Source organism: Panthera leo, chromosome A2 (genome assembly GCF_018350215.1).
Source record: "Panthera leo isolate Ple1 chromosome A2, P.leo_Ple1_pat1.1, whole genome shotgun sequence".
In the NCBI taxonomy this organism is placed as follows: domain Eukaryota; kingdom Metazoa; phylum Chordata; class Mammalia; order Carnivora; family Felidae; genus Panthera; species Panthera leo.
The window spans coordinates 167,566,652-167,593,462 of record NC_056680.1 but is presented as its reverse complement, the minus strand read 5'-3'; the positions used below and the strand labels follow the sequence as shown (position 1 = coordinate 167,593,462).

Here is a 26,811-nt window from a genome sequence, read left to right as displayed (position 1 = left end):
CTGGAACAGCTTCAGATTCTGTTGAACATCAGGATAAAGTCACAGCCACAGCATTAGACAAAGTCGTGCACACCGCACGACCAACCTGGATGTGGCCCTTAAGCCCTTCTCCGTCACCCCCCAGGTGAAACCAGACTCACGATAATCCTGTGCGGACTCTGCCCCTTATTTCCCCGCAGCTCCCTTGGCAGCTCACTCCCTGCTTCCATCTCCACCTTGGCTCTCTTTCCGGACTACACTCCTTCATCAGCAAACAGAATGACCGAGAGCTCCCCAGATGCACCATATTCACAGGCTTGGCGAATGTTGTCTCCTCTCTCACACTCTCCCCACCGCATTTGCCGAATAAGGGGCTATAGCGGGAGCGAAAACAGTCTTTCTCTCCTCAGACTTCCTAAAAATAATCATTTTCTACGTAACTCATTGGACGAGCAGTTACCTTTCATATAATCTTTCTTTTATTGTGTTCATTCAATAGATGCCTTCCTAAATTCACTTGGTGACCTGGGAAGTGACAGAGGGCTAGGGATAGAAAGCTACATAAACACTCTCTGGACCTCTAGGAGCTGGTGATTGGTGACTGCTAGGACAAACAAACAGCTGTTAGATAATATGAACCCATGAGAGCTACTGCTAAAAGGCAGTGAGCGAGGAGCTGACAGCTGGCTGTCTGGAAGAAAGGACTGAGGTTGGGAAGGGCACAACTTCCCAGGAAGAGAGGCTAGGAAAGAACATCTTGAAGGGAACACAAATATGGGGACAAGCACAAAGAGAAGAAGGCTTTGGAGGCTTCTGGGAAATATAGAAATGGTACCTGTAACAGTGCTGTCCAGTAGAAATAGAATGTGAGCCACATAAAACATTATCCAGCAAAAGAAAGAGGTGAAATCAAAGTTAATAATGTATTTAACCCAATACATACAAAATGTTATCATTTTATCATGTATTTAAATGGTATTTTACATTTTTCTTACACTGTCTTCAAAACCCAGTGTATATTTTACACTTACAGCACATGCCCGTTCAGACTAGCCACACTTCACATGCTCAAAGCCCCATGTGGCAAGCGGCCTTGGTGTGGAGTGGACCAGGTCTCTAGCAAAGGTATGGGTGGGGGTGGCAGGGGGCATGGGGTGGCGTGAGATGGTCAGAGAGGAGGTTGAAAAGGGAACATGGCCAGGTGGTGAGGGGCCTTGAATGGCGTGACGTGAAGATTTAAAGCATTGTTGGGCAATGGTAAGTCATTAAAATTGGGACCAGAATGCTGAAGGAAAGGTGGGCTGGAGATGAGTGGAAGCCAGGAGTGGGCTTTGTGGGGCTCTGCATACTGTGAAGCCTCATTGCACAAAGCTGCTTTTCTGCCCCTTTCCCCAGCCAGCTTTGCCTCAATCCCCCTGGAGCCTTCACTGCAGCAACCCTGCACAGATCCTCCCCTGCTCACACTCGGTCCAAATGGTTTGTTACAGTTCTACTGCATCCACTTTTCTAGAATTTGAACACGTGTCCATCTCCCTCACTAGACTGTAAACCAACTTGTAATTCCAGGTTATGATAAAAACAAAACATTTCTTCAGTTATAAGCAACTTTGTTACAGAAGTCAAGAACTTTCCTCTCCCAAACTCATTGGTTTTCCAGGTCAGCTAAATTTGGTGTCACTGTAACGTCTGTGTATGTGGGTATGATACAAAACCTACCTGTGAGTTAATTTATGTGCTAATGTGCTAGTGAGAAGTCTGATCAGCCTCTCACTGGCTGTGTGAACCTGGGAAGTTTATTTTACTACCTATGCCTCAGTTAGCTCTTCAGTAAAATGAGTATTATAAGGTGCCTAACTCTGTAGAGCAGTCATGAGGATTACCTGAGCAATTGTGCAAAATACCCAGAACATCGCCTGTGGCAAACTAAGCCCACAGTGTTAGTTATTAACAAGTTTATTATTGTTATATGTTAGCACCTAAATCATAAGCATTTAGGGCAGATGGAAATAGGTGGGATACCAAAATTAGAACCTTCTTTCATAAATCTATAAATTATCCGCAACCGTATGAAACCATAATTGGAGCACTTGCATCAATGAAGAGATTGTGGTAGGCAGAACTCTGGTCTCAGATTCCAGTCCCTGGCATCCATGCTCTTGTTTAACCCTCTCTCTTCCTGAGTGTGAGCAGAACCTGTAAATGTGATGGGATCTACTCCTATGGTCAGGTTACTGATCAGTTGACTAATTGGTCAAAAGGGAGGTTTTCGTGAGTGGGCCTGACTTCCAAAGAAGGTGATACATCTGAGAAACACTCCTACTGTCCTGGAAGAAGAAGCAAACTACCACACTAGGAGGGGTTGAAGGAGGGGCAAGTGGGGGACACAGAAGGCGACTCCTGGCTGCCAGCTGGCAGAAATCAAGGACTTGAGCCCTACAGCTGCAATGAACTGAAATCTGCCAACACCCTGAATGAACTTGGGAGGGGTCTCAGCTGAAGGTCTCCGGAGGAGGCCACAGCTCAGCCAACACTTGGTTTCACCTCATGAGACCTGAGCGGAGGACCCAGTGAGGCCACGCAAATATCATCTTCAATATCGACAGAAACCGGCATGGGGCTTGTGACTTGATAGATGGCTTCAGTTGCGGGTTCTAATACGTACCACCTAATTTGGACTTCCCCCAAGAATATCAGGGCTCCCCGTCACATGCACAGAGCTGCCTCCAGGCTCCTAAGGGCTGAGTGGTATTCAGCAGAAAAGTGCAATCATGAGCATAAGGTACAGACAGGATTAACACGAGGAGGGAAATATCACAAAATTTTTCCCAGAGGTGGAGATATACAAATTGTTTTTTGAAAGATGAACCGGAGTTTTGCATATGGACAGAGAGAGAAGGGTAGTCCAGACTCAGAGAACAGCAGGTGTACAGGCACAGACAGGTGACAGCAGGGTATGGCAGGGATGAGCAGCAGTGCAGACCCTAGGTCGGGAGGCGAGGCAAGAAGGAGGGTCAAGTGTGGCAAGCTCTGTTTGTCATGAATAGGAGCAAAGGAAACCAAGCGCAGAAGAGATTCAATCAAATCCGCATTTTGAATTGGCCATTTGATCGAAACACGAACTTTAAAAAATGACTTTCAAATTAATTTCAAACTTAGAGAAAACATGCAAGTACACAGCACTCCATTCGTTGCCCAGATTCCCACCACGAACCGCCCAGCACGTGCTCCACTTGTCTGTCACCCAGCAGTTATTTACCTGTCTACACACACACTTACCTGTGATCATTAGACTTGTCCTGAATTCTTTGACAAAGAACTTCAGGTATGATTACTCATCACTCCGAAATACTCCAGTGTTTGTTTCCCCAAAACAGGGACAGCCTCCGCTCCACAACCCTCCCTCCAGTCAGGAAGTCAACATGGATACAACTCTACTGTCCAAACGACAGACCCCTTTGTTCCACAGATTGTCCCCAAAGCCCAGATCCCACACAGGAACACACGTTGCATGTGGTTGTTGTGGCTCTTCAGTCTCTTGCAATCTGGAATAATTAATTCCTCAGTAAGAACATGGGGACCCCACATGGCATCTGTCCCCCGAGTCCCTATACTCGGGTCAAGTTTTCTCAAGCTCTCTGGCAAAATGTCCCAGAAATGCTGTGTTCCTCTTTCCCCTAAATTGGTAAGTATCTTGTAGAAAGTATTCTGGTATTATTCCTTATCAAACCTCACCTACCGTCCTTAGCCTCCGTTGATAACTCACTCTTATGCTACAATGACTGCTAAGTGGGGATTTTCCATTTCTTTGACTCCAGTGACTTATTTTTTTGTGCATTCATCACTCGCTCATTCATCTACATCAGTGTGGGCTCATGGGTTCCTATTTTACTCCCTGGCTTGTAATCTGCCAATGTCATCCTTGATTTTGCTGCTCAGATAGTCCCAGACTTAATCAGCAAGAGCCCTTCAAGTTGCCTCCCGTGTCCTTTGACATTGCGTGATTCTTTGAGCATTTTCTTACCTCCTGGCACAACAAAATATTCCAGGCTTATCTTGTATTTTCACTGCTCCAGCCCTGAAGTCAACTATTTCTCCAGAGATCTCTGGTTCCTTTTATTGGAGAATAGTATTCAGAAGTCAAGATGTGGGAGTTATTTGTGCTTATTGGTACTGGGGTACCATTGCTTCTGGACACTCTCAGCAGACAGAAATAGAAGATATACTTTTTAAAATTTTTAATGTTTATTTATTTTTAAGAGAGAGAGGGGGAGAGAGAACAAGCAGGGGAGGGGCAGAGAGAGAGGGAGATGCAGAATCCGAAGCAGGCTCCAGGCTCTGAGCCGTCAGCACAGAGCCCGACACGGGGCTCGAACCCATGAACTGTGAGATCATGACCTGAGCCGAAGTCAGACACTTAACCAACTGAGCCACCCAGGCGCCCCAAAATAGAAAACATTTTTAGGCCTCTTTATACATATGTATCAAAACACATGAGTTCATACCTCCTCCGAGTCCAATCCATCACAAGGTTCTTTCTGGCCTCTCCCTTTCCATGCTTGTAAGATCTTCTCCAACAGCAAGAAAGCTGACTTTCGTTATCGTCAGTGTATGCGTCTATTTGCTAACATAACCAGGCTGAAGAATCTACTTGCCACTGCCTCCTCCGTGGTGGGGAGAGTAAGTCTCCGTGGAAATTTTAAAGAGGGCAGGATTAAAGGGCTACCGGTCTATAATCATCCAGGTAAGCAAGAAAGGACCAAGCCCTTTCCGATTCTTCCGGTTGCATGACACAGAAACGTACTCAGGTGGCTCGGGTAGTAAAGAATGTGTGGCTGTGTCACCAAAGGAGCACCTCCGAGACAGGAATAGGAGTCTTGGCGAGTGTGGGCAAAAAGAGTCCCGGTTAGCTGTAAGAAAGGAAGAGAGGCAAAATGTGCTCCCATCCTCTACAGTGAAACTTATGTAGAGGTGATAGGGAAGGAGCGAGGACAGGAAGAGGTAGAACAGGTGGACAGGAGAGTCGATAAGGCCCAGACCTAGGTGAGAGGGGATGTGAAACAAAGCAGAACGGATTGAACTTAAACAGGAGGCAGCACTTTTCTCTGAAACTGGAAAAGTTGAGGGCAGAGGCTGGAACTTTACCATTTTTTACCAGATCAGTCACAATGAGGTTCTTCTTTCCTCTGAGAAAGCAGTGCCTTTCATTGGAGGAGCATCGGCACAGAAGGTAAGGAAGCGGGTAACATGAAGAGATCCCAGGAAGCTGAGGGGGTTAAAGATACTAGCAAAAACCTAAGAACCGAGCTGGGTCTGTTATTAGCCTCCATACAGAATGAGATGCGCTCTGCCTTGCTGGTGTGCGAGTGGCCAGAAGTTCAATGGGGTCATGAAGGAAGGCAGCTGAGGCTGGGAGGTTGATTGGTGTGCAGCCTGGACACTTCTCTTCAGTGCATTTTACATCCCAGGGCTGCTCAGGTCAAATAATCTATTGCGAATGTCCACTCAATTCTTTATGATCCTACAGCTTTTTAGAGGGAAGACCATAGGACAGAAAAGCTCAGCCCCTTCCTATGTTAACGATGTAATTACCTGTCATAAACTTATAACAGTCTTGAGGGAGAGGTGGCATTAGAACATTTAGCTGTTGCAGAGGAAAAGGTTTGAGACTTGTTATTTTGTATATTTACAACAATGTAATTTGGTGAAGGGCAAGAAACGGAAAACCACTTTGTCCCTTGCTTGATTTAGTGCCCTTGCCCAAAGCTGACTGTTCCAGACCCTAGAGCAATGTTTCTGAAATGAGATATATTTACGTATCTCCATGGCCACACACACACACACACACACACACACACACACACACACGCATACGTAATTCCATTCGGACCTGAAGATAAGGGGAGAAGAGACGTGTTGTTTATTCATTCAGTACCTGCTCTTCCAAGCACTGTGCTAGCCTGGAAATATAATGACAAACATAGTAAATATGATCGTTGCCCTCATGGAACTGAAAGTTGAATTGTTAATGAGACTGCGGCAAAGCCATGAATGCATGCAAATGCTTCCCCCCACTCAAAAAGCTCCAGTTGGCAGCAAATCTTTGGTTTGGGGTGTCCAACGGAGCTGTGGTGGCAGTTTAGCCTTCGGTTGGCAGTCCTCTTTGCCTTCGTGGCTTTTACTCTCTTATCTGCACCACAAAGCGGTGGGTCAAGGTTTTTGTCCCGAAGACACCACGGTTCGACCCTGCAGCGACAGAGTTATCAGGTTATTATTCCAGAACCCTTGCCATATGGCAGGGAAGAACTTCTCACATGAGGTACACATTGAATCGAAAGCTTAAAAACATGTAGGTGTGCTCTATTTCTCATCAGTGAAGTCCCTGCCCTTCCTGAAAATGATCAAGGTCACCAGTCACAAAGATTTGAAGAGGAAGAGGGAAAAAACTAGCTTTGTTGTTATAAATGGAATTAAAATTTCCTTGGAACTCCATATGCTCAAAAACACTTAACTAGGAATTACCCTGATTGAGTTTACTGGAAAATGACGTAACCAAGGGCTGTGGTTTCTCCTCAGGAGTCGCAAGTGGGGTCTAAACTAGTACTTTAAGCAGGGAGTCTGGGGGCGCCTGGGTGGCTCAGTCGGTTAAGCGTCCCACTCTTGGACTCAGGTCATGATCCCAGGGTCGTGGGATTGGGCCCCGAACCGGTTTGCGCTGACCATGGAGCTTGCTTAAGATTTTTCTCCCTCTCCCTCTCTCTGTAAATAAGCCAGAGTGAGCAGGAGGTCAACATTTTTCAAGGAAACTACAAAGCATTCTACTTAGGAGCCCAGGCGCTAGGGGGCAGAGGGGTGGGGCTCAGTCCGTCAGGAACAGGCTCCGGGTTTCCGCTCCGGTAGTGATCTCAAGGTTTCAGAGCTGGAGCCCCGAGGCGGGCTCTCCGCTGACAGTGTGCAGCCAGCTTGCGATTCTCTCTGTCTCTCTGCCCCTCCTCTGCTCCCGTGCGCTCTCTCAAAGTAAATCACTAAACTTCAAAAAAATAAAAGGGAGTGCAGGTGCTTGGATTCACCTCGGGCACATATTCAAGCCAAAACTCTTCATTTTACGTACACAAAAACCAGACCTCCCCTGTTGCATTTTTCACAGCTCTATAACAGCTGGGAGATTTCCAGAGAAGCATCTTCACGCTGTGGCGTTACCGGCACGACCAGAACCGCAACGATCAGAAGTGCGCTTGGCTTGTTTTAACATCTTACAAGTGTATTCAACGGGAACTTCCGGAAAGTGGGCAAGTGTAAGACACACGCTGGAACGTGCACCTCTCGTTCCACAAAAGCCTTCCAGAGAATGCCCCCCAAGGTCACGCGGCCACTGCGCGCCCGGCCGGGCCACAGCCTCCCCGCGCGCTCACGCACCTACCCGCCCTTGCGGAAGCGGAAGCAGGTGGGTCCCGCTCACGCAGCGTAGGTACGTGCCCTAGATGCAGGACCGCGCCCTGCCGCCCCAGCGGCACCCCACCCACCCACGTGACGACGCGCCCCGCCGTCTCTGCGGCGCCCCGCACGCCCAGTGTGTTTTCCGTGCCGGCCCCACCCACTCCCGCCTCCTACGGCGCCCGCCCGCCCCCGCGATGAGGTAGCAGCCCGGCCCCGCCCACCCACAGTGAGTCTGTGGCTCGGGTCCAGGGCCTCGCCCGGCCGCCGCGGTGGCGCCCAACTCGCGCGGTGACGTTCACGTTGGCCCCGCCCACTCCAGCCTCAGGTCTTGCCCGCATGATGACGTCACCCATCAGCCCCCCCCGCCCACCCCGCGTGGTGACCCCGGGCCGCGGCCGGCCGCCTCCCCGCCCAACTTGCGTGCTTGCGTCGTACGCCGCCCGCGGGCGGAAGCGCGGGCGGGCGGTAGCGGCGGCGCGGCCCCCTCAGAGGGGCGCTGGTGCGCGGGCTGAGGCGCCGCGGCGGGGTAGGGACGCGAGCGCTGCGCGATGAGCGGCGCCGGGGACCGCGGCCCCGAGGCGGGCGCTGCCCGGGCCGAGTCCCCGGGCGCGGCGCTGAGCGTGGACGTAGCGGGGCTCCTGGCGCAGCTGGCGCGCAGCTTCGCGCTGCTGCTGCCGGTGTACGCGCTGGGCTACCTGGGCCTGAGCTTCAGCTGGGTGCTGCTGGCGCTCGGGCTGCTCGTGTGGTGCCGGAGGAGCCGCGGCCTCAAGGCGACCCGCCTGTGCCGCGCGCTGGCGCTGCTGGAGGACGAGGAGCGCGCCGTGCGCCTGGGGGTGCGCGCCTGCGACCTGCCGGCCTGGGTGAGTGCCGGCTCCCCGCCCGGGCCGGGGTCGGGTGCCCGCCGGGACCCCGGCTCCGCACCGCCCGGGGCCACCGGTCCGCCCCGCCGTCGGTTTCCGCGGGCTCCGAGCCCGACCGCCGCCCGGCTCCCCGCCCCCCGGTACCTGTCAGGCGTCCTCGCCACTGTCGCCGCACCCGCCCGGCCGCGTCCCTCCCAGCCCCACGTCCGGGTCCGCGCCCCCTGTCCCGCGCGGAGCTGCACGGGTGAAGTGCGTGGCGTGCTTTCCTGAGGTGGCTGCGCCGCGGGAGCCGAGCCCTAACCTCGGCGAGCTCTGGAATGTGCGCTCTGGGCGGCGGCGCCGCGGCCTGGAGCCCGGCGGCTCTCCCGTGCTCCTGGAGAAGTTGGTTTTTCCTGCTCCGGGGCGAGTGTCATTTCTTGATCGTTCCTGGCACAGGGGAGCCGGAAGGCCCTCCGGAAGATCTGCTGTTGTTAAGATAACTGAGAGTGTGTTTCGTTTTTTCTCGAGTAACGTCAGACTCGCGTAGGGTGAACTGGATTCCGAAGTGAATTTGGGAGGGGGGGGGTGGGGAACTTTAGTGCTAAGAGCAAGAGTCATGATATGGATTATTTTATTTTTACGTCCGGCAGTTGTCCGCATAATTTATTTCTGCGGCAAGGGAACTAGTGCAGTGGGTGTCCTCTTCTCGTCACGCCCTGGTTCTGTGTTACCCGCGAGTTGCTGTCACAGTCCTGACGGCTGGAAACGGTGCTTGTTTTTAAATGACGTTCGCATGAGGCTCGGTGTAAACTGGGCGTGAGTATGGCCCGCCGGTGAAATTCAGACGGGCCACTTTCCTTCAGAGGAGGAAAGGGCTTGGAGAATGAGCGCTGTTTCCAGTCGTAAGACACGTGGGGAGTCAGGCATGCAGTGTGTGACCCAGGCCGCGCGGAGCCCGACGGACGCTGCCTTGGGATGACAAACAGAGAACCTTACCTAGTCGGGGACCTTTGGGATTGAACGATCTGTCAATACTCGGTGACTGTGTGGTCCGAGCGTCTGTTGGAGAAGCAGAATCACTGCGTTTAGCTAGAAGCGAGCGGGAAGGGCGAGGGAGGTGTGGCAGAGAAGTCAGTGACCGGGCCTGGAAAGCACTTTGGAAGTGCAGGGCTTGTAAGTGGCATCTGTGTCGGTGTTACAGCAAGCTGGAGGAGGTCGCAAAGGAGCTAAAAAACAGAGTAGAGACGGTACCGAAAGGCGGCGTGATCCGGGCTGAAATGAACAGGAGTGGCTCATACCAAATTTGCCTGTAAAAATCCTTATGAAATGCACACTAGTTTCACGGAGCAAATGAAAAAAATACCATGTTGAAGGACAGGACAAATTCCTTTTTTTTTTTTTTTTTTTTTTAAACAGAACAGAAGGGTGATTAGCCAGAGATTCTTTTCTTGGGTTTTTCCTTTGTGACTCCAACTGATGAAGCACGATGTTCATCTCATAGAATTTACGTTTTCTCCGTAGCTTTTCACTTGTTTATTCCAAATTTGTATTTGTTCACCTCCCGCCCCCCCACTTAAACATGCCTGCGCTGCTTAGAAAATTTCTGGATTAACGTAAAATTTCACGGTGATCATAGCCAAGAAAAGCATTAGGAGTCTGGGGTTTGAGAGAGATATTTTAATACAATAAATTGTAATACCCCTCCGTTATTGTCATAATAAAACCAGTGAATCACGCTGTCCGGAAGTGTGCCTGCTTTTCTGCTACAGCTAGGGAGCAGATCAACAAGAAACTTTGTCTAAGGAAAGTCATGATATCTATATTAGTAATACTTTTACTGCACATACTCTGGTTCTTGGGCTTCTGAACTTTGGAGCGGTATCTTGCTTTGAATAGGATTTGTCTGTACGTGTTTTCATGGTGTGTCATTGACAACTATGATTCATAGCCGGGTGGAATCCTAGGAAAACATGAACTAATGTGGTACTCACTTCCTAACCTCACTTGTGGATACATTCACCGACCATTTTTATCTGTAAAGTAACAATTTATACTGGATATGGAAAATGAGATAGGACTACTTTGAGTAAAAAAGAAACAATATATATACCGTTTGTAATTAAGGATATGAAAAATGGCTCTCAATTAACATGTGATAATCCTGTAAGACTTTGGTCCTATAGCTTTTTATATAAGCCATGTTATTATTATTCACTCTTTTTTCCCATAAAAAGGGAAAAGTTTGAGTTGATGGATCAAAGACTGGCCTTTTGTCATGGTGGTGTGTGTCTACCCTGTGTTAGTTGGGTCCTATAAAATGAGACCACAGGTAAAGAATATTCTTGAAGAGATTTTATAGAGTTGAATAAAGACAGGTTTCCACTGCTATTTTTTATTTATTTGAAGTATTAGAACTTGGTAGGGTGAAGTCTGCCCCTTTTCCTGCTTTTACAGTAAGCTGCCAGTACATGCTGATTGTGTGGCTGCAAATAGAAAGCCTGGGGGGCTCAGTCATCTCAGCGTCCAACTTCTGCTCAGGTCATGATCTCACAATTCCTGAGTTCAAGCCCCACATTGGGCAGACTGATGTCAGTGCAGAGCCTGGAGCCTTCTTCGGATTCTGTGTGTCCCGCCCTCTCTGCCCCTGGCCCACTCTCATTGTGTGTGTGTGTGTAAAGTAAATAAGCATTAAAAAAAAAAAGAGAGACCCAAATCTATCATATACAGTACTACTTACCTCTTTTGACACTTGGTCTTTTATTACTCTCATACTTTGGTACTTGAGATTTAAAGCACTGGGCTTCCTTGTTAGGCTTTTTCGGGGGAGAGCTGTCGTGTCAGCTTCCCATAGTTCTGGGAAGTCCAGAGTTGATCTCTAGCCAGAGCTGAATACATACAGGCCAAGGATCAAATGAACAAGAGAAAAGAAGACACTTTGGTCTCATGTGAAGGAACGCAAGTATTTGTTTTTATTCTCAGTGTTAATCCTTGACTTTAATAAAATTTGGTGAAGATTTGTAACCATATAGTCCATGTAGCTAATTCAGGAACAACAGTTGAGCTATTTTAAACTGTGGTTGCAACTTTAGCACTTAGATCCTAGAGTGATTATGTGCTTTGAAAAGATGTTAGAGCCCTCCTGACGCCTGTGATGGGGATGCGATGCTGCTTTGGGTTTTTTAATTTGTACTGGCACTGCTGTTCACAGAGGAGGACTGTGCACACTGCTTTGCTCTGAGTATGTGGACTAAATGCTTCATCGAGTGGGAACAGAATGCCCCGAGTGTGGCACACATAAAGCAATAATATCTTTTTAGTTTAAACTAAAAAATGGACTTAAATTTAAGGTATATGCATTCATCAACTTGTATGCTCTGGTTTTAATAATACTTCTGTTTTAGATTAATATTAGTTTCACTTTACATTGTGAGATGGGAGAATATAGAGCTAGGACTGAACTAGGAATAAATATAGGAATTAGAAATATATGGAGTATATTAACATTGTGTTAAGTATATTTATAAAATACAGATCTCCTGCAAAGAACCAGTTTTGAAAAACTATAGTGTTCTTGTTAGGCCTAGTGAACCTGTCTTTTTCTAGAGATTTTCATGATCTCTACATTGGTCACAACATTTAACTTTGAATAATATCACAGACATTGTGAATATGCTAAAAACCATTGAATTGTACACTTTGAATATTTCTATTTTTGAGAGAGTGCAAGCGAGAGAGGAGGACAGAGGATCCTAATCTGCTCCACAGTGACAGCAGCGAGCCCAATTTGGGGCTCTAACCCACAACTGTGAGATCACGACCTGAACCACCTAGGCACCCCCGAATTGTATACTTTAAATGAGCAAATGGTATTGATGCGGTTTTAGAGTGGTGGGGAAAGGTGTCTGGAGCTGACGGCCAAGAAAGAATTCTTGAAATGTCTTTGGTGCAAAAGGTGGGGTTTTTTTTTGGGGGGGGGATTGTTTTTGTTTTTTAAAAACACAGGGACAGGACCTGTGGGCAGAAAGAGCTACACTGGGGTTATGAAGAGTGACTAAGTATATACCATCAGGTTGGGAGGGGGTTAGGGATAGTCTCTGAGGTATTTTGGAAACCAGGTTTTCAGGACCTTGAGGGGCTAGCTGCTGTTAGGAAAAGGTCATTTATTACTGTTAGTAAAAACTCAGTCTTGAAACCCTTCAGATGTACATCAGTGGGCCATATGAGCTTGGAGGCTGATTGCCAACATGTATCTTGGGGGGTGGGGAAGGTGGTGATAAAAGAGGTTTCCAAAGGAATTTTTCTATGTTAAGTAGACTTACAGGATCCTGGGGAGTCCGCTAAGATAACCTTTTGCCCTTAGCGAAGTGTCATCATTGAATTCCTAGAGGAATGTCACTCTAGCTGTTTCAAGGACTTGTCAATGGGCTGTAGTCAGTAAGGAAATTTAATTTTTCATTTGCCTTTGTTTCCTATACCAGCGTGGTGTGTGCATTATATCTCAGTAGTGCTGTTAAAGAGTATCAGGGGCACCTGGGTGGCTCAGTCTGTTAAGCATCTGACTCTTGATTTCTGCTCATGTCATGATCCCAAGGTTGTGGGATCCCCGAGTCAGGCTGTGTACGGAGTGTGGAGTCTGCTTAAGATTCTCCCTTTGTCCCTCCCCTGCTCTCTCTTGTACACACACTGTCTCTCTCTAAAGTAAAAAAAATAGGGGTGTCTGACTTCAGCTCAGGTCATGATCTCACAGTTTGTGGGTTCAAGCCTCTATTTATCTAAATAATTTAGATTTTTCACACTGCTGGCAGTATAGAGCCTGTGGGGTTCTCTCTCTCCCTCTGCCACGCTCCCCTGTTCACATACTCTTTCAAAAAAATAAACTTTTAAAAATAAGTGAAAAACAAAATTAGTCACAATACAGAGTAAGCCATACATACGTCCTTGCTTGTGGAATTCCGACTAAAAACTGTGTTGTGACTCTTTTTTACATTTTATTCAGTTTTTTTAATTCCACTCTAGTTAACATACAGTGTTACATCAGTTTCAGGTGTGCAATATAGTGTAACACTGTTGCAGCTGTAAAAATTATTGTTCCAACTTCAATTTGGAGGCATTTTTAGAGAATATTTGATGAACAGTGTAGGCTTAAGAATGATAACTAGGGAGGTAAATGTTCTTACCTTGACCCTAATGTTACTGTAAACGTTGGTACCAGAATGTCTAAATAAATTCTGATTGAATGACATAGAAGTCATCTTTCAAAGATATAAATAGCTTAAATGTGTGGTTTTCTGTTAGTTATTCTAAACTCCTTTGATTCAAGGTATTGATACATACTTATGTATGTTTAAGACTTTTAGGGTATAGAATGGTTTGTTGTATATTAGATTCATTTTATCATAGCATGATTTTAGAATGTATTTTTTTGTGGTCTTTTGCGTTTTATTACATTTTGCTAAATCATTACCTTTTTTAGATCCATGACACAGTGCTGCCTCAGGTGAACTTCCTTTTATCCATTTAAAGATCTGGGGGCACCGGGGTGGCTCAGTCGGTTGGGTATCTGACTTTGGCTCAGGTCATGATCTCACAGTTCATGAGTTGGAGCCCCGCATCGGGCCATGCTGACAGCTCGGAGCCTGAAGCCTGCTTCGGATTCTGTCTCCCTCTCTCTCTCTGCCCCTTCCGCACTCGCACTCTGTCTCTATCTCAAAAATAAATCAATAAAGTTAAAAAAAATTTTTTTTTAAGATCTGAGGACCTATTATATGCAGAAATATGTGTGTGCTATCTTTTGGGTAGATAGGAGGCAGGATGTGATGGCCCCAGTGCCACGCTTAGTGGTGCATATAGACGTGCATATAGACATATTTATGGACATTTAAGAATAGAAGGGCATGGCATTATATTCTGTGGGAATAGCAAGGTAACAGTGCCCAAGTGGGAAATCAGGCGTATCCTGTGGTGGGAACATCAGAGCCCACCTGGACTGTCCCATCTGGAGGGAGCTGTATGGGAAGGTGATGGAAGGCAGTAGAGGCTCATCGGTTGCTATGGGTTCAGGGGTGAGGAGTAGATGTGCTCCAGCCCCCCCCCCCCCCCCCCCCCCCCCCGTTCTCAGGGCAGATTTCCCAATTCACAGGGAGCCTGTGCTAGGCATAGACATAAATACTGCTCTTGAGACTCAGAGTGTTTTGGCATTGGAGGAAGGGGAGATAGTGATGTATTCAGAATTAAGCTTGTGAAATCAGAAAATGGAAGCTCTTGTGCAGTGGAGTGGAATTCTCTTCTTGCTTCAGCTGCCAGAAAAACAAGCCAAGATTATTCTTGGGTTGTTGAGCACTTTACCTGGAGGGAGCTGGAAGTGCAGCCCACCTTCCTTGAATAGACCATTCTCTCTAACGGTCTTATTGTGCTTAAGCAATGAGTCACCTTGTGTTCTTTTGGAGTTGGGTGGGGCACAGTTCTTACATAAACAGTATCAGTGGTTTCTTTTGTGTGCCATCGCTTTTCCATTAAACCTGTTTTCTTTGTGAGTTTTCTTGTGCTGTTTCTCCCTGTCACTGACCTTTTTCATTTATTTTTCTTGCATTAAAAAAGTCCTATTTTGTTAAGGAAACCCATTTATTTTTGTGAATTTTTCCTAGAGATTACATTTTAAGGAAGTAGCTTGATTTATGCCTGGGGATTAGAAACGAGCCTGTATGGATTCATTTATTAACTTCAACCAACATTTATGTTCCAGGGCTCCTGCTAAGGTGCTAGAAACAAACGTGAGTAAGACAGGCCTTAGAAACTCAAGAATATACCCATTGGTAAGAATACAGGTGTATATGTGGTCCTAGTTTTAGTCATAGTATGCATTTGTAGTTTTTTTTTTTTTTTTTTAAGTGAAAGTAATAGGTACTCGTTTCCTTAATCCAGGAAAAAAACATTAAAAATATCATTCATAATTCCAAATCACCCATAATAGTAGCTGATGGAAAATTACAACCTTGAGTGGGATTGTTATTGCAAATTTTTCTCTTTGTGATGAGCCATACTAAAAATCATTTGTTCAGGAAAATGTGGTTTAGGATTTAAGTTTTCTTGACTCTTAAGTTTGTATGGAAAAAGGAAAGGCAGACCTTTCTCAGGTCTTTCTGTTGGTGGGGTGTTATATTAATTTTTTAAAAAAATTACGCCATTTAGAACATTTTGTACATTTACTAAGGTAACATCTAGAGTCTTTAATGAAATCAAAGATTTGATTGATGAGGACTAAAACTTTATTTAGGGTTTGTTGATCTAGCTATGCTTGTACTTCCAACTTTATGTTCTGCTGTCTTTGCCTGCTTTGCAGAAGGCAGTTTTACGACCACTCAGGGTGGACACCTCTGCAACCCACAGTGCAGCACCTGATGGATTACAGCAGGGTGTGCAGACCAGAGTGTCTGAGCAGAGTAACAGCACACATGTTGAGTGCACTGTGTGTGTCGGGAGCAGTGCCGTCCTAGTGACTACATGTGGGAATTGGTGACAGCCACGCAAATGGCAAGTGTGGAAATACTAACCCGACAGTTCACACTGTGTTTTCCTTTTTATTATTTGCAAAACTGTCATTGTAGTTGAACCCAAAGTTCTTTTTGTTTGCTCAATCACTAAGTGAAGTTCCTCTCACCTATTTTTTTTAAGTTTATTTATTTTGGGGGAGATACGGAGAGAATGTAAGCAGAGGAGGGGCAGAGAGAGGGAAAGAGAGAATCCCAAGCAGTCTGCACACTCAGCACAGAGCCTGACGTGGAGCTCGAACCCACGGATTGTGAGATCATGACCTGAGCAGAAATCAAGACTTGGACGCTCAGCCGACTGAGCCACCCAGGTGCCTCTCTTACCCATTTTTAGTGAATACACAATTATGTTTTTCTTTGTTTCTCATAAACATATAATCTTTCTAATAGAAGAAGGCATCCTCACTGTAGAACATTTCAAGCTTTGGAGAAGAGTAAGGAGGAAAAAGTCACCTGCATCCTGCGAACTAGTGAGGACCGTTACTAACTTCTTGATGATTTTCTGAATCTCTGATGTATATGGATATACATGTATGTGTTGTATCCTCCTTCATTGAGCATTACATTGTGGACATCGTGTCATTATTCGAAATACGTCTTTGGTTATTGCAATATTACCTATTTTATGGGGATGCTGTGTTTTATTTAGATGGTATTTGATAAATTCTGGATTCAAGATTGTTAGATATTACATGCTGAGAAAATAAAACTAGAATTTGAGATGTATTTAATATTCTGCTCTTTTCAGGTTCTGAAACATTATTTGCTTGAGCTATTTACCAGATATGTTCCAGAATATGAACTGTTTCTGAACTCATGAGAGTAGCATGATAATTTTATAGACAAAAGTCTGACTTTGGAGGGCAGTGTTTATTTTTGAATGATGTTGATGTTCAAATGCACAGTTGATTCATCCAGATCCCCTCTTATGTGAATAACCTTCAGAAAAAAAGCATTCTCCGGACATGGGGGGAGTCTCAGCTTAACTAGCTTTTCTTTCTCTGTGCTGTGTTGGGATAGTAAAGTTTGTTAACAGGAGGAATATTTTAAACTGGATTAGTGGTTTCACGTAGTACAGTGTCATGATGGCTCCTTGGAGATTGCTGAGACTTGCTGGATTGTCATTGACTTTGTGTCATTAGCCATGTGACCAGTGTTAGTCTGGCAGCCCTCGGTCACTGACTGGTGTGTGCCAGTGGCAGATGCACGGGCTGCCCTCATGGCACCGGTCTCCCTTGTGATGGCATTGTGGCTTAGGTGCACACTGGAGAAGCAGGCTCTGGACCTGGTAGCTCTGGGTTCCCGTCTGAGTCCAGTCCCCTCCCGACTCTGTGCACTTGGGGAAGTCAGTCACACCTTTTAGAACCTTAGTTTCCTCATCATTAGATACACATTGAAATGAGCCATGAAACAAAAACTCATGATGTGGTTATGAGGCTGGAATGAGGAAAGACCGAGGGCCATGCTGGCCCTGGCAGGGCAGTGGCGGCCAGCGGTGCCTTTGCTCTTGAGTTAGTGATCTGAGTGATTGATGCTCCCTTTTAGAAGCCCTGGTGTTGCTGCCAGTTTCCTGCTGCCGGGCCACTTACCCACCTTACCACCTTCTCCCCCACGTCAGCTAGAAGAGGGCAGAGGGGACCTGGAGTTTCTCTTTGTTTCTGTTTCACTGCGGTTTGTTGGTTTTGTTGCTAGGAGTTTATCTACCTTAATGCTTTGTTACTATTCACAGACAGAAGTGCTACTTATAATTTCTGTCTTCTGTATATCCCTAAAATGATAGCCCAGGAACCTGTGTTATTAACCCTCATCCTTGCTGCTGCTTCCTTAAATACTATCCTGAGGACAAGGTTAATTTTCCCTCCTTCCGCAGCTGCCCTGATGCAGCGTATACTATAGTTCCATTCTGAAGTGTCATCTTGGAATCTTTGTTCATTCTAGCACTCCTTTCCTTCCTCTGGTGAAACCGTGCTGGTTAGTGACCAAAGTGGGGATTCGAAAATGCACTCCTATTCTGGGTCAGGAGTGACCCAGAATTATTAATTTAGTTTATTAATTAAACTAAATTAATAGTTTAATTTAACCTGTGTTATCTGTGGCGTTGTTTCCTTCTGTTTGCATCTCGGGGGTGATGTTTTAGGTTTCCCAAAGTAAGGTAGAACTGTACAAGATAAATCCAGTGATGTGACAAGAGAATGTCCAACTTGCTTCATCCCATAAATACTGCACTGGAGTATGTGGTATACTGGTTTTCATTTATGCTGCTCATATTCTGAGATACCAGCATCAAATTGCTAAAATTATTGATCAGAGTAATACTCTTATCTTCTGTTTTCTTCCTGAACTTTACTTACGTATTTGTTAAAGCATTTAATTAAATCTGTTTTGTGGTGTACTTGTGTGTAGCATAGGACTTGGAAGACAAGGCTTTTTATATTCCACTATAGTTCTTGCAGAATGCATTTCTATAGTTTACTCGGTAAATCTAGTGAATTTTTGGAACAGTGAACTACCAATTGCTTGTCTTCTTAGGACTTTCTACACTCAGCTTGTAAATTGTTATATAATGCCCATGTTGCCATTGTAAATATTTGAAGTGAACTGCCTACTGAGTTTGTTAATGTATTTCATTTGTGCTATAAATATTTAAATGCCCAGCAGTGAGTACACAAGATCTGTTAACAATTTCTAAGTAACTACCTGAGTACTGGGTCTTTATTTTTCTTTGTTATTATTTTTTAATGTTTATTTATTTTTTGAGAGAGACAGAGTGCTAGCCGGCAAGGGGCAGAGAGTGAGACACAGAATCTCAAGCAGGCTCCAGGCTCTGAGCTGTCAGCACGGAGCCACATGTGGGGCTTGAACCCACAAACTGCCGAGATCATTACCTGAGCCGAAGTTGGACGCTTAACCGACTGAGCCACTCAGGTACCCCTGAGTACTGGGTTTTTAAAAGGAAAAGCCCAAATGTAATCCAAACCGTAAATGACAATATAATTTCTAGTTATTTTTTCATGTGTATAAAGATTGTGAAATCTATCCAGTACTTAATACAAAGTGTTGATTTTATGTAATAGCTTGAGTCAGCTTGCTGTTTCACATTGGGGGAAATAAAGGAGTGAATCTTGCTATGCATATGAAGTAGTTTAAAAGGAATCACCTATAGATAGTAATTTCATAGTGAACGGAGCAGGAGGGAAATGGTTACAGCCCATCTCTGCTTGCCGCCTGCACTGGGATCACGATAACAAATAACTGCAGACTTGGTGGTTTAAAACAACACAAATTTATCTTCCACAAGCCTGGAAGCCACAAGTCCCTATGGGCTGAGACGAAGGGTCAGCAGGGCTGTGCTCCCAGCTTCTAGGGCTGCATTCCTGAGCTCCTGGCCCCCTCTCTGCCTTCAAAGCCAGCAGCTGTTTCCATCATCACAGTGCCTTCTGGAAGGATGCTATGATTGCGTTAGGGCCCACCTGGATTATCTAGGATACTCTCCCCGATTTAGGATCCCTGATTTGTCACGTCTGGAAGTCCTTTTTTTGCCACATAAGGCAACATTCACAGGTTCTAGGGATTGCGTCATATATATCTTTGCGGGGGGCGACATTACTGAGCTGACAACACTACCTATGTCCGGATACTTGGGAGCCAGGATATTAGTGTGGCATATTTGTTACAGTTACTGAAACTGTTGATTCATTTACCTAAAATCCATACTTTACATTAGGAGTCACTGCCCAAAAAACTCCTGTACCTTAAAAATCCCTCTGTTTTTCCCTCCCTCTCCCAAACCCCCAGGTGGTTACTGATCTTTTTATTGTTGCTTTGCTTTCTCCAGAAGCCACATGGTTGGGATTATATCATATGTGGCCTTTTTAGATTGGCCTCTTTCACTTTAGCAATATGTATCTAAGGTTCCTCCTTGTTTTTCCTGGCTTGATAATTCCTATCTTTATTTTGATTGCAATAAAATTCAAATAACAAAATTAACTTTTAAAAAATGTATAATTCGGTGTCATTTAGTTCCTTCACAGTGTTGTGTACCTATCACTTCAGTCTGATCCCAAAACATTTACATCACTGTCCCCCCACCTATGCAGCCACTGCTTCTGTCTCTGATTTCCCTGTTCTGAATATTTCCTAAAAATGGAATCCTACAATATGTGACTTTTTGTGTCTGGCTTATTTCACTTAGCATAATATTTTAAAGATTCTACCCTGCAGTGTGTGTCATTTCTTTCTATGGGGAATAATAGTCCATTATATGGACCTACCACAATTTATCTGTTCGTTTATCATCCTATCCATTGATGAACGTTGGGGTTTTTTCTGTCTCTTGGCTATTGTGAATGACACTGTGAACATTTGTGTGCAAATTTTTATTTGAATACCTGTTTTCAGTTTGCAGGGGGAGGGTGTGTACCTAGAAGTGCAGTTGCTGGGCTCGTGTTTTTGAGGAACTGCCGAACGGTTCTACAATAATGGGAAAATTTTACGTTGTCACCAACAGAGCGGAAAAGTTCCAGTTCCTCTTACATACCTGCCAACACTTGTGTTTTTGTTTTTAATCTTTATTCAGCTTTTAACCATCACCAGTGGGCCCTAACAAAATATTTTTTTCTTTTAAGTAATCTCCATGCCCAACATGGGGCTCGAACTCAAGACTCCCAAGATAAGATTCACATACTCCGCTGACTGAGCCAGCTAGGCGCCCCACAAACACTTGCTACTTTTTGTCTTTTTGATTATAGCCGTCCTGGTAGGTGTGAAGTGTCTCATTGTGGGTTGGTTTGCATTTCCACGATAACTAACTTCCCAACTCCACATTTAGTGAGTTTTCTTAGCCTGAAATTGGCCGTTTGGAAATATTTACATCCCAAAGTTGGCAATCTCGGAACTGGTTGTAAATGTGTACAGTATATCCCAGCTCTGAATGCTGTTCCTGTCCTCCAGAGAGGGTTCCCCCTACCCTCTAAGTTAGGGCAGTGTGGGAACAGATCAGCTTAATCTAACAAGGTTCTGAGTTAGCCCGGGGGCAAGTTGCGGACCGCTCTTCTCTAGTCTGCTCTCATCGGCTTTCAGGCTTAGCCCCGAAGACACGCAGTGTTGACTGAGTCCCTCTTCAGTCACCCTCAGTCCCGGTTTTGCTTCCTCAGTATGAGGAGCCTGCCAAGCTCTTTTGCCTGTTAGAGGCTAGCTTCTTGCCCTGAGTAGCTTAAGAGTTTGGCAGCTACCTCACGGGTGAAACTGTCAGATAAGCTCACTTCCCCCTCCTGAGGATCTCAGATCCTGGAGTCTGTTGCTCAGCCGACCCAGCTCTCCCAATTCCTGTCTCTCTGGTCCTGTGGTGTTTGCGTTAACTCTGTGGCTTCTCTGCTTCTCAGCCCCTTTCTCAATCTCTGGCACCACATCCCTGGCGGGGAAGACAGTCTCAGAAGGTCAGCTCCCCACCGTAGTGCCTTCTACCCTGCATGTTAGCCCCACTGGGCCTTCATGCCTTGGCAGATTTCCAGTATCTTCTGGCATGTATATGCGTGTGTGAGAGTGTGAGCACGTGTGCATGAGCATGTTTCTAATTGTTCTCAGCAGAATCGGTCTGCTGCAAGGTACTCCTCAGCTTTAAGCTAACGTTATTTATAAGGAAAACTAGATTTGTGAACTCCTCATATATTGGTTGCCCTATAAAATTTCGAAGGAAAATATTTTCTGTTGTTGAGTGTGATTTGGAAGGGGGATGGGAAAATAGATTCGGCAGAAAGGGATTAGGTGTCACGTTTTGTTTGTTTAATTTTATTTCAAAATGTATCCTTAGGTAAATATTATAAATGTATATGGGTTTCTCCCCCAAGTTTTTATTTAAATGCCTGTTAATTAACATACAGTGTAATATTAGTATGAGGTGTCGAATTTAGTGGTTCAACACTTTTCGTACAACGCGCAGTGCACATCACAACCCGTACCTCCTCAATCCCCGTCTCCCTTTGGTAACCATCAATTTGTTCTCTGGAGTTAAGAGTCTGTTACTTGGTTTTCCTCTCTTTTTTCCCCACTACGTTTATTTGTTTTGTTTCTTAAATTCCACATATGAATGAAATTATATGGTATTTGTCTTTCTCTGACTGACTTATTTCACCTAAGTGAAATTACAACATAATTCACGTTGTAAACGGCAAGATTCCATTCTTTTTTTAATGGCTTAGTATTCCATTGTGTATATGTGTGTATATATTATAAATATATACCTCGTACTCTATATGTAATATATGCATGTATAGACCACATCTATATGCATGCATTAGTCAGTGGACATTTGGGCTTTTTCAATAATTTGGCCATTGTTGCTAATGCTGCTAAAAACATCGGGGTGTGTGTATCTCTTCGAATCAGTATTTTGTGTCCTTTGGGTAAATACCCAGTAATGCTCTTGCTGGGTTGTAGGTAGTTCTATTTTTAACTTTTTGAGGAACCTCCGTACTGTTTCCCAGAGTGGCCGCACCAGTTTGCATTCCCACCAACAGTGTAACTCGGTTTCCCTTTCTCCTCATCCTCACCAACACCTGTTGTTTCTTGTGTTGTTAATTTTAGCCATTCTGACAGGGGTGAGGTGGTATCTCATTGTGGGTTTGGTTTGTATTTCCCTGATGGTGAGTGATGTTCAACATCTTTTCGTGTGTCTTTTGGTCATCTATATGTTTTCTCTGGAAAAATATGTATTCATGTCTTCTGCCCATTTTTTAAATTAATTATTTGTTTTTTGGGTGTTGAGTTTTGTAAGTTATATGAATATTTTGGATACTAAATGACACTTTTTAAATTTTTATTTTAAGTAGTCTCCATGACCAATGTGGGGTTTGAACTCATGACCCTGAGGTCAGGAGTCGCATGCTCTGCTGACTGAGCCAGCCAGGTGCCCCAACATGGAACCTTTTTAAATGAAAATCCTGTTACTATTAGCACCAGCTATGAGGCCATTTGTAAATTTTAAGCAGTAGAGCTTGACGTAAACCGCTCTAGAAAAATTCTAGTTTGGGCTTCACTTACTTCACCTATGAAATGGCATCTGGCAATTCAGTGACTTGTGAAGTACCTGATAAATGTGACCATTTAGTGAATTTATGTTTTTATGAGTCATGAACGCTCTTTCATTTGTTTTACATCTTATAGCTTCAGGAGAAGAACAGGCTGGAGACGCTGGGGATTTTAATTATAAGCAGAGGAGAAAAATGGATTTTAAAACTTTCACGACAGCCTCATTTTTGTGTAGGGAAGCGTGGGGAGTCTGGCTGCCCCACAGAACAGTGTGGGGGCACTGCTTCAGGGGGGCTTGCCTGGTGCTGCTCTGGGTGTGGAGTCGGAGTCAGAGGCCGGTCCTCTGTGGACCCCAGCTCTGTGGCTGCTGACCGGCACCAACTGGATGGGGCTCAGATCCTTCACCTGCAGAGTGGTGAGGGAGTACAGTGATTGATCGGCCAGGTCCCTGCAAGCACTTAAAAATAAAAAATGAATCAGGACCAGGGGATGGGAGTAAAAGAGTGAGGGCCTGGAGGGGTGAAGAGGGGAGGATCTGAAGGGGTGAAGGGGTGAGGGAGAGAATTTGCGAGGGACTGGAGGGGTGAGGCAGTGAGGGACCGGAGGACTGAAGAGGTGAGGGAGTGAAAGGGTGAAGGAGTGACGGGGTGAGGGAGTGGAAGAATGGGGTTTTCTGGGGAGATACAAACATTGGTTAAATATACAGCATATCCTCTAGTAAAAATTCATGTATCTTTATGGCCTCACCAAATATTTCAGTTCTGACATATATACAAGTTTTTAAATACAGAAATAATTTGGTCCCCATAATGGCATGCCCCTGTATGTTCCTTCTTCACCAGCGATTGGGGCAGGTGCCCTTTAGGGCCAGTAGATCACTAACGTGTCCTTGTTTGTTGGTTAATCCACCAACACGGAGCTCTCAGGCTACTAATTTATCTCTAGGCCTCTGGGGTTACTTACTTGGTTTTGATATTATTTTGGGAAATATCTGAGTAAAATAAATGAAGTATGGTAGCACAGTATGTATTTTAGGGAATGGTATGTTTGTTTCTCTTTTGTATATTTGGGATACGGTTCATATACCACGCAATTCAGCCACTTAAAATGTACACTTCATTGTTTTTCAGTATAGCACAGTATTATAGAACCATCACCAGTGTCTACTTTTAGAATGACTTTGTCCTCTCTTCAACTCCATACCCATCCCTCCACATCTCTCCCACGAGCCCTAGGCAACCACTGATCCAGTTTTTTTCTCTATGGACTTGCCTGCTCTGGACAGCCCATGTAAATAGAGTCAGGTAGTGTGTGGTTTTTGCGACTTTGACGACCTGTGTTATAGAGAGGTGGTACATAGATGATAGAAAATGAGAGAGGTGATAGGTGATTGATAGATAAATGGTAGAAACCATATCCACTTCCTGGTTTTGAGGGTGCACTATAGTTGTTTACAATACACCCATAGGGGAAACTGGGTGAAGTGCACACAGGGCCTTTTGGCGCTTTTTACGACGTCTGTAATATTCCAAAAGGAGAAATTCTTGAAGGTGATCTTAGGATCTAGTTATTGTTTCTGTATATAGTTACACATATATAGTGCATGAACAAGTGATCTAATTATCATTTCTGTATGTAGTGATGCACATATAGTGAGTAAACTAGTGGGTTTTCTAGGGAGAGTTGGGGAGAATCCAGGATTTGATCACGAGATGGGAAAAGGGGTGCCTGGGTGGCTCAGTCAGTTAGGCATCTGACTCCTGATTTCAGCTCAGATCATGAGGTCACGGTTTCTGAGTTTGAGCCCTGTATCAGGCTTTGTGCTGGGCGTGGAGACTGCTTAAGATTCTCTCTCTTACTCTTCCTGTTATCCTCCCTGACTTGGCATGCACAGATGCGCACTTTCTCTTAAAGAAAGAAAGAAAGATGTACAAAAACGCTTGTAATTTTTTCCCTGAGATTCCCGTCATTAAGCCTCTTGTATGGAAGAGAAAGAACGATAGAGTAAGCCATGATATTTCTCCCCGGGATATCACTGTAACACCAAATTGAAGGCTTGTGTGTGTGGGGAGGTGGTGTTGGGGTTTTTTAGGTATTTCTGTATTGCACGATCACAGTTAATGACAAACAGGCATGTATCAGGATCTTGGTTTCAAACATCTAGTAAAAATAAATTGTTATATTTAGGAAACAAACCCTAATGTTTCCAAGTGCCTGATTACTGTTCTCCATTGCATACTAATAAAGGAGTAAAGAGAGAAAATGGGTTGATTTGGGGTATGTGACTTCATTCTCATAACTCTTCAAATATATACTGTCTGTGTGAGAGAATAAAATTAAGCTCTTAGAAATATATAAACCAGTTTCTTGAAAATGAAAAATTTATAGTTAATTTTCAAACATGAAGTGACTTCTGAGTTTGTGTAGATGTTTGGTATTCCTGTCAGTTCTGTACTTAAGGGGGACTGTGACTTCACAGACTCCTATAGTTTCTTATTATTGTTGGTTTTTTTTCTTTTTATTTGAGAGAGAGAGAGAGAGAGAGAGAATGAGAATGATCGAATGATCAGGGGAGGAGCAGAGAGAGAGAGGGAAACACAGAATCTGAAGCAGGCTCCAGGCTCTGAGCTGTCAGCACAGAGCTGGATGCCGGGCTCAAACTCATGAACCGTGAGATCATGACCTGAGCTGAAGTCAGATGCTTAACCGACTGAGCCACCAGGTGCCCCCTTTTTTTCTTTAATAGTAGAACAAAGCTGGGTTGATTCCACTTGGTATATAGAACATGTGCAATTAATTCAGTGCTACAATTACATATCTATCTTCTGGTCCATTTCAGTCAAAACATAAGCAGATAAATTTGAATAGTAGCATTTGATGTGAATTTAAAACCAAAAGCAACCAGATTGTCTTAAATGTTTAGTGAAGGAGATGAGAAGACATGTTTCCTATTCTTGGACTCATTTTAATTTGCGAAATTGATGTAATTTATGCCAGAACCTCAAGTCTGAATCAAGATTATGACATAATTTATATGACTTTTCTTGAGCAGTTGAAGAAAGAATGTCTAAATGACTTTGGAATTTTATTGAAATATGTTTCAAGTCTTTGGAAAATATCCGTAGACCTGCATCTTCCCTGTAAGGCATTAAGTAAATCTCTTGACATTAGTATTTTGATGAAGGGATATCTATCTAATTGTTCTCCTGGGTAGAAGGAACAAAGTGTTCCTGTTTAGATTCTACCATTGAATATTAGTCCTGGCTTAAATTTTCCTGTCATTATGTGCATGCACTGAAATTTAAAGCCTCCCTTCAGAAATAAATGGATGAATGGATAGTACATCCAACATGGCAGATGTACTATATGAAATTACAGAAGGCCTCATAGTAAAATTCATTCAAAGTATTTATTCTTTTAGTGAATTAGAAATAAGAACTGGTTTTCAAATAATTTAGACAGCTTGATTATAGAAGATGTGCTGGGATAAACCTAGCTTTTTAGTTTTTGTCTTAATGTTTCCTGGTCTACAAAAATAGGTAGTGGTCATTCATGTACTCTGCCATTACTTGAGCCAGAAGAGTCTCAAGACCATGGAGCTGAGGTTTGGTCCACGCTGTGGCTCGCCATTGGAGTTTCAGCCAGCCTTCCTTTGGTCAGCAGACAGTTCTTATTTCGAACTGTTGGAGTGTGAGACCACAGAGGAAAGCGACAAATATACCCTGATAGATTTGTGGTGAGCATATAAAGGAGCGGTCATAGTCACCACCTGTGGTCTCAGGTAAGCCCTGAAGGAATATTAGTGCTCCTTACAGTCCCTAGTGAAATTTCTCGCTAATGCAAAAAGCACCTAGGAGAGAATTTTGAAAATGTTTCTTGGTAGAAAAAGGCCTTTAAGCAGGTGGATTTTCCAGCTCAGTTACTGTATTTTAATGTCTTTGTACTGTAGCATTCTTTTTGGTGTATCAAATCCACAGTAATTAAAG

At 44.5% G+C, this 26,811-nt stretch overlaps 1 protein-coding gene across 8 annotated transcripts in view; it reads left to right on the top strand.

The window, feature by feature from the left end:
- The first annotated feature begins 7,918 nt into the window (after window positions 1–7,918).
- The window catches only part of ESYT2 (extended synaptotagmin 2), an 81,219-nt gene continuing 62,326 nt past the window's right edge, over window positions 7,919–26,811 (top strand). The window contains exon 1 of one of the 8 annotated variants that reach the window (XM_042927264.1): window positions 7,919–8,273. In XM_042927264.1, coding sequence (XP_042783198.1) covers window positions 7,962–8,273 — 312 coding nt within the window. In that variant the 5' untranslated portion in view covers window positions 7,919–7,961. Of the gene's footprint in view, window positions 8,274–14,407; window positions 15,065–16,090; window positions 16,270–16,303; window positions 16,331–26,811 lie in introns of those variants that run through there. The other 7 variants (XM_042927261.1, XM_042927262.1, XM_042927263.1 and 4 more) reach the window with 7 other exon arrangements.